Here is a 12,057-nt window from a genome sequence, read left to right on the forward strand (position 1 = left end):
CACGCGGGAGCTAGAAGGACCCTGCAGAGTCGGCCCAACTTGGGCAGAAATGGCCAGGCCTTTATTATCCAGTATCACTTAGTCTTTACCTGTGGCTGTCCCCAGGAAGGGCATGACCGGGGGGGGGGGGCAGGTGACCTCTCTCGCAGCAGGGCGCCCACACAGGTTTACCCCCATGGCGTCTTCCATGGGGCAAAAAGGGTATTTAAAATCCCAGATGCTTAGAGGACTCTTTTGCCTTCTGGGCGTAGGGGCGAGGCTCATGGACTTCGATCAGTGGGAACTGGTCTGTCTTCGGCTTTCCTGTGCTCCCAGGGGCTGGCCTGGAGAAGTATGAAAGAAAAAGCTTCAGTGGTGTGCAGGCCGCTCGCAGGGAGAGGTCCTGAATAGTGTCACCTTTGCTCAGCATTGACAGCAGGAGGATAGGGCTGCTGAGGACGGAGTGCTGGCACCGAGGGTCCTGCCCCCCCGCCCCGTGCCCAGTCTATGTGCACACCGTGGTGGCCCCAGGGGATAAGGCACAGCCAGCAGAGGTGCCGTGGGGGAGAAGCCAGGAGAGTCACTGCAGCCCGAGACCCTGGGCAGGGCATCAGACCCTGGGAAAACCCACCCAGAGAGCTGGAGCTAACTGGCTCCCATCTCTGGGGACCAGAGGGCCCCACTCACTCCTTTAGCAAACCTTTACTGAGCACCGTGCTCAGCCCTGCGCTCAGAGCTGCTGACCTGAAGCTGCTGGGGTGCTCCAGGAGGCGGAAGGGGGGAGGAAGAGGAACACGGACGGCTTGAGGAGAGATTCGGGGAGAGCCACAGACAAGACACCTGGACTCATGGAAGGGGAGGGCAGAGGAAAGGAGGTGGGTGGGGGATCTCGGGCACCCAGGGGACAGAGTGGGGAAGAAAGGCCTGGGGAGTGCAAACAGCCTTGGTGGCCCTGGGACTCGAGTCTGAGCCGTGTTGTGGGTGCTCCTGACACATGGGTCACCCCCCCCCCGTGTTTCAGCACGTGGTCACGTCCCTGTGGGCATCGCCTGCTGCAGGGACCAGCCACAGTGCCCCTCGGGGGGCCTGCTGAGGACGCTGTGCCCGTTCTGGAGCTCAGGCATGCCACCTCTGATCTGTGTCCTGACCAGCGGCAAAGCAAGGATTGAATGAAAGTCTGGGGGGTAATTTGATGCGAGTCCTGTGCTGAAAGTCGGCCCTGAAACAAGAGGAAAAATGGAGTCATGCCACCCTGTTTGAGAAATGAAAGCATCCCGGGGTACCAGGCACTCTTCTGGCTGCACCACCCGTAAATTCTCCCCTGCGCTCCTCAGAACAGCACTCTCCATCATCCCACTTGGCGGGTGGACGGTGATCACACCAGCGCCCAGAGACCACGTGTGGGGTTCCACGGCCAGCCGAGAGGAGGCCGAGCCAGTGCTCAGACCCGGGTCTAACAGACCGTGAACCCCTGCGCGTCACGCGGCCCTGCTTTAGAGGAGGCACAGAGTGTATCCTGGGACCACAGCTAGACCGTGAGCTTGAAGCCAGAGTCCTGTGAATGGACGTAGTTACCAGCACGTTTTAGGGACCTGGGCTGTGGGTGTGTGATAGGCTCTCCCCCACTCTTCGCCTTTCCAGTCTTCCTGACAGGGATGATGGGTTGTCTGGAAGGTTTCAAAACTCAGGGACCACCCCCTCCCGGCAGTGACCACCCCACCACCCCACCACCGCAGGGATGGGTGGTCACTGCAGAGGGAATGGTAAGTCCTGTGTCCAGGAGGATTGTGATTGGGGGATGCATGACTCTTAGGTTCTTAAAACCGGGACCCCCTCACATCAACCCTCGTGCACCCCAAATTCTGCTCACTCCCCCTCCACCGCCAGAATTAACCTGCCAAGCCCGGAGTGTCCCGTGGACCCCTTTCACTGCTTGTGGCAGTGCTGGTTTTCCCAGAAGCAGCCGGGGAATCCGTGTGGCTCTTGACGTGTGTGTTTCTAGTAGGAGCCCCGTCAGAATAGTAAAGCGCTAGTGTGCGTGCACACGAGGCCCGAATAAATTGCATAATCAAGCCCCTCTTAGCTAAGTTCTGTAACATCTGTTTGTGTTAAGTGGGGCCCTTTGAAAATGATTTTTTTCCTCCCTTCTTTAGAAGACACCCTTAATTTTAGATTGTGGAGAAATGGCGTGTGGCAGTTACTCTTGCTTTCTTCGACAAGACGTGTTTAAGTAAATGAGATCCATCTCCAGAACTGAAGCGTTGAAAGAACCTGATTAACAAGATCAGCGCCTATAATCACGTGTAATAGCTGTGGGCAAACAGCCCCGCGTAGCTGGGCCGGAACCGCCGCTGCTGTGGGTTCTGGGTGCCAGGAGCCTTCAGCAGATGGGCTGCTAATGTAATTAGGAATCGCTGTGTTAAATGAGCCATTATTTAAATTATCTGCTAATTTTCCTATCTATTAACCTGCTGAACAAGAGACAGTGATGGCTGAGAAATCTCTGGCTGCTAATTGCTAACTAGGCGCCTAACTCATTTCTTCTCTTCAGTGCAACATTTCACCTTATTGTGGCGACAAGCAAATGGCTTTCTGTGAGGTTACTGCCCCGTGCATCCTCGGAAGATGGAGGAGGGACACATAGTGGGAGACAGACACGCACAGTCCGCTGGTTGGTTTCAGCTGGTGGTAGGACGGTCAGATGATTCGGAGCCCCACGAGGCTCTTCGCGTTCCTGGCCACGCTGTTTTTGTTTTCGATCAGGCTCTCTGAGTTTGAGGATATTTGGTCTTTGGGGCGCATGAGGCAAGGTTTGCATGAGTCCACCTTCCCTTGGTTCTCCCTGGCCTGAGACACTGGTGGGAGCAAGGCAGTGGGGCAGGAAGGAGCCCGTCCCTGCCGGGACTTCTGGGAGGTGGCAGAGCGCAGCTCCGGCTGTCTGTGTGAGGAGCCAGCAGGTGGAGGACTCCATCCATCCATCAGCGGCTGTGTATTTGGGGTTGAGGGCGCTCCCAGGAGCATTCACTCCCTGGCACTCCAGGCCTGCCCTGGATGCTGAAGCCTCTTGCTCTTTCGGCTACAGAGACTAACCGGAAGCTGGACTAAGTACCAGGGCACGTGGGTGGGCACCAGAACCTCGTCTTGGATTCCAACTTTGGTTATCCTTGGATATTTAAGAGGTACGTGTGTGGTTATTTGGTAGAGCAGCTGGGACATGAAGTTAGCCCACCCTTGCCATCTCCAGAAAACTTAAGTACTTTGCACACGTGTATCAGGAGTTTGGCCTCTTGAACGGCCTCCTGCGTCTTCCAGCTTCTCGCAGGTGTGCCTTTGTCTCTCCTCCCAGGTATCAGCTCACGTGTGTTCTTCCCCCCACAGGTCAGGTGATGAGCAAATTCCTGTTAGTTGTAGTCATTAATGGGGACTGTGGAAAGAGACCAGAAAATGTGTTTGGCCCTCTGGCAGCTTACAAGCTCATTGAAAGAAAAGGTATGCAATTTGGAGAAATGGGAGGCCAGTAAAGACCCAGACCTCCAGGAGTGCCTGTCAGAATCATGCCAACGCAAAATGAGGAAAATCAAACCCCACAAAATATGCCATTTTAAACATGAGTGAGCTTTGTCTAGGCAGGGCATGAGGATATGGCTGTCCCCAAGAACAAGCCCAAAGAGAACGTCCTGAAGAAACTGTCAGAGTCAAGGAACCAACCCTTGGGCAGAGGTCCTTCAGGTGTCATGGAGTTCGTGTTGGTGGCCACCGAGGACTGACCTCGGTGTCCCGTCTCCTGCCGAGAAGTGCACGTGGATTCAGCACCAGGAGATATTGCTCGCTCCCCGAGAGCCTGCATCGGGGGAGCGGGTAACTCACCTGACTGCGTTTACCCCTCACAAGCACCCCCTGGGAGCACTCGTCACTGGCCTCCTAGGTCATGGAGCAGCTAGACAGAAGCAGAAGGAGCCTGCCCAGACGCAGGTCTGTGACCAGTGGGGTGTCCTTTGATCCTGCGCCCTGCTCAGCGAAGTGCAGAAGCATCTCTCTGACATGTAGACAGACTGCTCATTCACATTCCAAACCTATCCAGTTCCCACCCACCGGTGACTGGTGCAGAGTAGTTGTCCTTGTTTCAGGATTATTTTGTAGAATGGCATTGTGCAGGTCCAGGCGGGAGTGGGGGGCCCGGAGGGTACTGTTGAAGAAGCACACGTCTAAGAGGGGAGTGTTTGCTTTGGGGGTATTAGGATTCTCACACATCTTCTTTCTTCATCTCTCATCTTCTAGAATAGATGGTCTAAGATCTTTTTGCCTTCTTGATCTTTTGTGTATAATTCACAGGTATGCAGTACAGACTTGTCTTATAGATGAATAAACACATTTCTTTGGCCCAGAATATGCACATCTGCCACTTAGTGTCCACCCAGTAAAAGTTTGTCCCCCACTTGTATATTCCACAACTGTTGGTTTATTGAGCACCTACTATGTCCTGGGCGCTGTCCTAGGTGCTGGCGACGAAGAGCAGAACCACACCAGGGCCCACCCTCCTGCAGGGGTCATCTGGAGAAGACCGTTGGACTCCATCCAGCATGGAAATGGTGCACTAGGGGCTGGGGACACAATTCCTAGGAATGATTTGTAAGGTATTTCCAAGAGCACAGAGGAGGGAGATACCTGCAGGGGAGATGAGAAGGGGGACCGTGGCAGGAAAAGCAGGAAGGTGGTGTTTCTGAAGCTTCCAGGGGGACTGGTCAGTAGTGGCCAGTTCTGCTTACAGGCTTCTGAGCAGGCAGAGACCTGGGAGGTCCCCGGGGAGCCTGGCAGGCCTGGAACCTGGACAGAAGCCCCACCTCAGCAGGTTGAGCAGGGGAAGGGAGGTGAGGAATCCAGACAGGAGCTAAACTCACTGATGCTTGCCTGTGACAGGGGCCAAGGGCAGAAGCTCCAGGGAGTGTGTTTGGGTTTTTGCTGATTCTAAGAAGTGACAAAAAACTTGTGCTGTCAACTCCTGCTGTTCTGGACCTTCCTGGGCCTTTCGACCTGGACCACAGGCAGCTTTTGAGGACAGGCCTGTGGATATTTTGGTCCTCTCTGCTGGGTACCTAGCTCTGCAGGGCCCATGTCTGCTGCTGTCCCTCCAGAGGGCCCTCGGAATACAGGCCCCAGCTCGTCACACATTGCTGTGTTCTAGAAGAAATGGAACATGAGTTCCCCAGCGTAGGGAGGGAGGGCGTAGGGAAGGAGGGCGACTCGCACCTCCGGGCGGCACATCTGCACCCCGGTGTAAGGTGGGAATGTTGTCTCTCTTCAGCACTTCTGAGTCATTTCCAGTTGTGTTTTGAGAATGCAAACATTCCTCGGATTTGAGGACACTGCGTGCATTTTCAATGTCCCTTGATGGGGCCAAGCGATGTGTTTTGGGGTTAGACCATCGTGTGTGGACTTGAACCCAAGGAAGCGGGAGATGATTCTGGAAGTTCGGGGTGAAGGAACCCGCAGAGGATTGGGCAGGTGCGTGGAGACAGGCTAAGAGGTGGCCTGCACCCAGAGCCTCGGAGGTTCGATCCTTTCAGAGCAGATGGCGTGAGATGTATAGGGCAGGGACACTAAGCTTCTTCCTCTATGGTTCAGACTCCTTCCCGAGGGGAGGCTTGGCCCTGGCCAGAAGTCAACACGCATGGCCTCTGCGTCCAGCATCGGCTCACAGAAAAAGGTGTTGGCTTGTTTGCTGTGCACCTGAAATGCAACCCACAGTGTTTACCCTGGACATCCATCCCTTGCCTGACTTTGGGCTGCCTCATCTCTTGGGGCGATTTCTCTCCTCAGATCATAAGCTCTAGGAACAACCGGGGTGGCCAGCTTTGGTGAGCCGTGCCTCCAAATTGAATTTTCTTGCGAGTTGGCCCCTGCTGAACTAGCTGGGAAAGAGGGTCGTACCAAAAGCCTGGATGGTTTGGAGTCATCTGCATGTAAGTTAATGCAGTTTGTATTCTGGTGCAACTTTCCTCTGCGTTCCTGACCCCTGCCTCTGCAAAAGGGGACATCGTGCCTTGTGGTAGAGGTATGGGTGGGGGTGTATGAAAACTCTCGGGTCTGGTATGATGCGGAGGCCATGGGGGGAGTGTCTGCCCAGAAAGGCCTTGGTCACTTGGGCCATTATGCCCAGGACAGTAGTCTTGTGTCCCTCTGACCACGCCGTGTTGCGCAGGAGCATTTGGTGGGGACGTGGGATGCCCCAGCGGCTGGCCTTTCTGCACACGGCCTGCTGGTGGCCGGGTGCGTGGAGACCCAGAAACACTCATAGAGACGACGCGCTCTCCTGACTGACGACGAGCGTGGGTAGGAAGGATGCTCATGTTAGCATCTAGAGCTTTGATTGTCTGTGACTTTTTTTTTTTTTTAAGATTTTATTTATTTGCGAGAGAGAGAATGAGAGACAGAGAGCATGAGAGGGAGGAGGGTCAGAGGGAGAAGCAGACCCCCCGCTGAGCAGGGAGCCCGATGTGGGACTCGATCCCGGGACTCCAGGATCATGACCTGAGCCGAAGGCAGTCGCTTAACCAACTGAGCCACCCAGGCGCCCTGTCTGTGACTTTTAATGACCGATGAAGCATTCCTCACTGTTGTACAATTGGTGTCTGGTTTGGTTTTGTGTTTTTCGGGTGATTGAGGTGTCTTGCCACATACATTCAGCCCCACTGCTTTTAAAGGCGTGGAATTGCCTGATTGGTTCATGAAGGAGTCCTGTTGCCTTTTCTTCTCCTTTGCCTCTCTGCGCTTTCATCCAGGCAACTTGAAAAGCTCATCTTGCCTCCAGGAACCATTGAAATCTGGATGCAGGGCCCTGTGAGTTGCACGGATGAGCTTATGTCCACTTGGACCCGGTGTCTGCTCTTGGGACAAAAGCCTTGGTGCATGACAGGCTGCATTTGGAACTGCATTCCCAGGATGGGTAAAGGTCCCATCCTTGCTGTTCACATTGGCTATTTGTGATACTGTGACTTTTAAGAAGAAATCTATATTTGGTCTTATTCCAGTTTCCGGTCGAGCTCCTGAAACCCCAGGCATTCCCCCAGGGAGAGGACTGATAAAGGCATCTTTTGTGATGCATAGCCAGCATCTTTGGGCCACAACTGAGTGACTTAATGAGCTGGCTCTTGGAAAGCCCCCAGGATGGGGAACCAGCCTGAGAGGACAGGTGGAGTCTGCTTTCTCTGGAGGGCAGAGGTGCCTGAGGTTGTTATCAGTCACCGCCACTGTTTCATGGAAATGTGGCATGGGAAGTCAAAGGATTAAGAAAAATGTATCTGATTGGATGTACAGGGGATGAACTCGTCTCTGAAAAGAATTAAAGTTGAGGGGATTGAAAAAAAAAAAACAACCCTCACAGAAGGGCGCCTGGGTGGCTTAGTCAGTTAAGCTTCTGATTCGTGATCTCAGTTTAGGTCTTGATCTCAGGGTCATGAGTTCAAGCCCCCGCTTTGGGGGTTCCACACAGGGCAGGGGAAGCTACTTTAAAAAAAACAAAACAAAACACAAAACCCACACAGAGATTCTGATACACCCACTTTAAGGATCATATTGTGGTGAGCCACTGAACGTGAGCGTGTCTGGGAGCAGAGAACTCTCCCCTGTAGGAAAATCTGGCCCATCCAACTGACCTGTGCACGGAGCTTCTCCGCTCCGGTTACCTGCTCAGACTGCTGGATGCATGGGGGATCCCTCCGCATCGCCACTTCCTCTCCCGTCAAATCTGAGGACATACAGACTTCTTGGCACCCCTTTGTACGTTCATGAGAAATTCATATGCAGTCCGATCCACGTTGTGGTTTGGGAGCTCAGGGCTGTTGGGCATCAACTATTTGAATAGGGAACCAGGTAATTTTTATTCAAGCTGCATGCTGTCTGAAATACCCAAACCTCTCTGTAGGGGAGTGAGATCTTACACCTTTGCGAGTGACTCTGTGTTAATAAATGCAGATGAAGCGCAGAATTCACCTCCTAAAGCTAAGGCGTATAAAGTGACTTTTATCATCTTTATTTAGTGCTTTTTGTTTTTGTTTTTTTTTAAGATTTTATTTGAGAGAGTGAGAGTGAGAGAGAGCATGAGCAGGGAGGGTCAGAGGGAGAAGCAGGCTCCCCGCTGAGCAGGGAGCCCAAGATGGGGCTCCATCCCAAGACCCCAAGATCGTGAGCTGAACCGAAGGCAGACGCTTAACTGACTGAGCCACCCAGGTGCCCCTATGTAGTGCATTTTAGATTCACGTCAGGCCTTAGTCCCCAGATCTGTGTCCCCACCATCCCTTCCGGTGTCACGGATGGGATCTTCAGTGGTGGGAAGGGCACACTCTGGGCTCACAGAATAGGCTCTGGTTTGAGAAGACATGGTGATGCGTTTGTTGTGCCCAGAGCTCTAGGGCAGGTGCTCCCAGGACGATTCCCCGCCATTTCCACAGCCTCCTGCAGGGAAGGCCGGTGCGCTCCGTGGATCAGGGACGCAGCAGCTGGGTTTGCTGTCTGATGCCTGGCAGCCCACACCTGAGCGTCTGGGGAGCCCGCGCACGGCAGGTTCAGGCGTACTGACTGTACCTTTATTTTTTCCCGAATCTGGAATGTCCTTCTACCAAGGGAAAGGTTAGTGTCTTTGATTTTACCTTTGAGAATCCCTTAGCTGTTCATCCAACAAATATTTGAGTGTCTACTCTGTGCCTGGCCCCGTTCTGGGCACTGGGGACAGAGCAGAGAACAAAACGGCCCAAATCCCCGCCCGAGAGCGCACATGCTGGTGGGCTTGGAGGGAAAACGGAGGGCTCCTAGAGCCTAGGGAGCGGTAGGTGGGTTACAAGAATGCGTTTGGAGGAAGGCAACGTGGGTTCAGACCCAGCCCCGCTACTACTCACCCCAGCGTGGTTGGGCAGGTCCGCCCCTCGGCGCCGGATTGCCCGTGAAATGGGGGTGATGGTGGCGCTGCCCACAGAAGGGCCTCATGAGGACTAAACAGCTCAGTGTGTTGGAAGCACTGTAAGGAATCACTGGCACGTAGTAGGAGTTGGCTGTCCACCGTCGCTGTGGTTATCCCGGGAGGTGATGAGAAGTGGGCGGGCACGGAGTCCAGCCTGGAGGAGGCGGCGGCGCACCTTCCTGATGGCCCGGACATGGGGCACAAGGCAGAGAAGCACGGATGGTGTCGCCAAGCTGGGCGGCCCGAGCCGACGTGATGGAGCCACTGTTAAGGAGATTGGAATGTCTGGGGGTGCTGGCAATTCAGTTTCGGACACGGCAGACTTGAGATGGTGTGTTTGTTCCCTGGGGCTGCCCTGGTGATGTGTAGACCGGGTGGTCTAACGCAGAAATGTCCCCTCTCACGGTCCGGAGCCAGAGGTCTGACGTCAAGGTGGCCGCAGGGCCGAGCTCCCTCTGGGACCCCGGGGAGAGTCCGTCCTTGCATCTCCTGGTCCTGGGGGTGGCCGCCGGTCTTCAGAGCACCGTGGCCTGCGCCCGCGTCACTCCAGTGTCTGCCTCTGTCACTTGGCCTTCTCCCTGTGTGTGTCTTCTCGTGGTGTTCTCCTCTTGGGAGGACAGCCCTGTTGGACGAGGGCCACCCTAACGGTCTCAACTTGACGACATCTGCAAACACCCTGTTTTCCAAGTCTGGCCACATTCACAGGTCCCAGGGGGCCAGGGCTCCAGTGTGTCTTCTTGGGGGACACAGTTCATCCGCTAACAGACGGCTCTTGGACATCCCAAGTGGAGGCGTTGAGTAAGAAAGGCCTGGAGCTCAGGGGCACAAGGGAGGGAGACGCAGGTGGGAGATGCAGAGAGTCACAGGTGGGTGGAGGGCACGGAATGCCAGGTGACGCGGTGAGGTCGCCATGAGGCCTGTGTGCGTGGTGCCCAGACATGGTTGCAGGGCTGACCAGTGGGAAACTCTGGTCCACAAGGCGGGAAGAGAAGCCCCAGTAGTGAGGCTGAGGTGGGCAGGTGCAGACGTTGGAGGAACGCTGGCTGTGCCGTGTCCCGGAATCCAAAGCAAAGACCAATTTCCAGAAGTTTCCAGAAGGACAGAGTGGCTGACTGAGGGACATCCTGCCGGGGGTGGGGGGGCCCAGGTAAGAGAAAGACAGAAAACATGGGCTTTGGCAAAACTGAGGGTTTGACCAGAGCAGTGGCGGGAGTGTTGAGAGAATTCTAGGTAGAAACTTACCCACCTGGATTCCCTTATCTACAGCTTTTTAAACTTGATTTCCAACCTCTGGGGTTTTATCTGCATGTTCTGTGTTTACTTCCGAAAGGTCTCCTCGTTGTGTGTGCAGTGGGCTGTGTGTCTGGACTTGGGATGATGCTGAGCACACTCTGCCTGCGGACATCATTGCTTGCCGGCGGTTGGGGGTGGGGGTGGAAGACGATTCACATACAGTGTGGTGGCTCGGGGTCACTGGTCCCCAGGGAGATCCCAGTCCACGCTCACTAGAATGGCTGCCAGGAAAACAACCAGCGATGCCAAATTGGAGGCGGATATGGAGCGGATGAACCAGAGGAACAGTGGACCGTGGGAGTGTAACTTGGTATTGTCTCCTTTGGAGACGGGTTTGGAATTAAAACAACATTAAAGATACACTTACTCTATGACCCATCATGTTAGAGCCCTAGGTATCTACCCAGAAGCAGTGGAAACAGACATCCACAGAATGAGTTCTACAAGAACGTCCATACCAGCCTTGTGCCCAAAAGGCTGAAACCAGAAGCCACCCCAGTGCCCGTTGAGGAGGACAGACGTCGTCCGTGTGAGGAGTACTGCTCAGCTGTAGGACAAGTCCCAGCACACATCACTGCAGGAGAGGAGCTCAGAAACCTGTTGATCAGAAGCGAGATGCCCCCCCACCCTGCCGGGCAAAAGAACAAACCCGCGGATGTTGATACACTGTCCAGTCCATGGCAAGCAAGTCAGAGGTGCTTGCCTCTGAGGAACAGGAGGGTTGCCTGGAAAGGGGGCAGGAAGCGAGCTTTTGGGAATAATAGAAATGCCTGTCTCTTGCTTTGGATGCAGACCATGCCAGAGCCCACCGGTGGAAAAGCGAAGATCTTGCGTTGTTACTGTATGTAAATTCGAAGTCATTAAAACCAAGAACTGACACGTGTGACAGGTGTCCCCAGGTGCTGTAGGGCACAGATGAGGGAATGCCAGCTTCCAGGGGGAGGCTGTGGGGGCATCCTGGGCAGGGCCCCCACCCCGGGTCAGGATTTCCACGTGAGGTTGGAAAGGCAGGGAGACAGCCCGGGGTGGGACGGGGCTCTGCCTAGAGGCAAGCGCCGGTGGCTTAAAAAGGAAATAATTATTTCGGTGAAATAGCTTCTCGTAAGGCCTCTTGTGTATCCAAAGCAAAACGGATCCCCGTCCCTGCCGTAAGCTTCTTAATGGACTGTGTTCAGATTTCAGTTTCAAAGCAGCTTTTAAAAAAAATTTCTAATCAATACAAGTTTTTTCCGAGCAATACGTTGTTCTTGGTGCTTCATTTTTGAAAGAATTATTCAAGAGTGTTGCCTTATTCAAGTAACCTGATAGTGTCTGTTTTTTCCCCTTACAAATAAAAGCTGCAGATTCTCGTTGACACTGGAAGCAGCAACTTCGCCGTGGCAGGTGCCCCGCACTCTTACGTAGACTCGTACTTTGACGCGGAGAGGTGAGTGGCGGGCGCGTGGCCGGGCGCGTGGCCGGGCGCGGCGGGGTTTCGGGGGAGCATACCAGTGCTTGAGAATACCCTGGAACGGGAGGAGCCGGGAGTCTGTCCTTTGAAGGGGGATCTGTGTATGTGTATACTTTTGTGTATGTGTAGATAGATGTGTGTGTGGTTGTGTGTACTTCTGTGTGTGTAGATATCCGTGTGGACGTGTAGACGATTGTGTGCGCATTTTTTCTTTTTTTTAAAGATTTTTTTTTATTTATTGAGAGAGAATGAGAGAGAGCACATGAGAGTGGGGAGGGTCAGAGGGAGAAGCAGACCCCCTGCTGAGCAAGGAGCCCGATATGGGACTCGATCCAGGGACTCCAGGATCATGACCTGAGCCGAAGGCAGTCGCTTAACCAAC

The 12,057-nt window shown here is 54.2% G+C and overlaps 1 protein-coding gene across 1 annotated transcript in view; it reads left to right on the forward strand.

Moving 5' to 3' along the window:
- Positions 1 to 12,057, forward strand: part of BACE2 (beta-secretase 2) — a gene marked incomplete at its 5' end in the record, with an annotated part of 91,522 nt that overhangs the window by 25,615 nt on the left and 53,850 nt on the right. Inside the window, one exon of the mRNA XM_035028850.1 lies at positions 11,563 to 11,651. Coding sequence (XP_034884741.1) covers positions 11,563 to 11,651 — 89 coding nt within the window. The remainder of the gene's footprint in view (positions 1 to 11,562; positions 11,652 to 12,057) is intronic.

Source organism: Mirounga leonina, unplaced genomic scaffold, assembly GCF_011800145.1.
Source record: "Mirounga leonina isolate KUSES-001 unplaced genomic scaffold, KU_Mleo_1.0 Mir_205, whole genome shotgun sequence".
NCBI lineage: Eukaryota > Metazoa > Chordata > Mammalia > Carnivora > Phocidae > Mirounga > Mirounga leonina.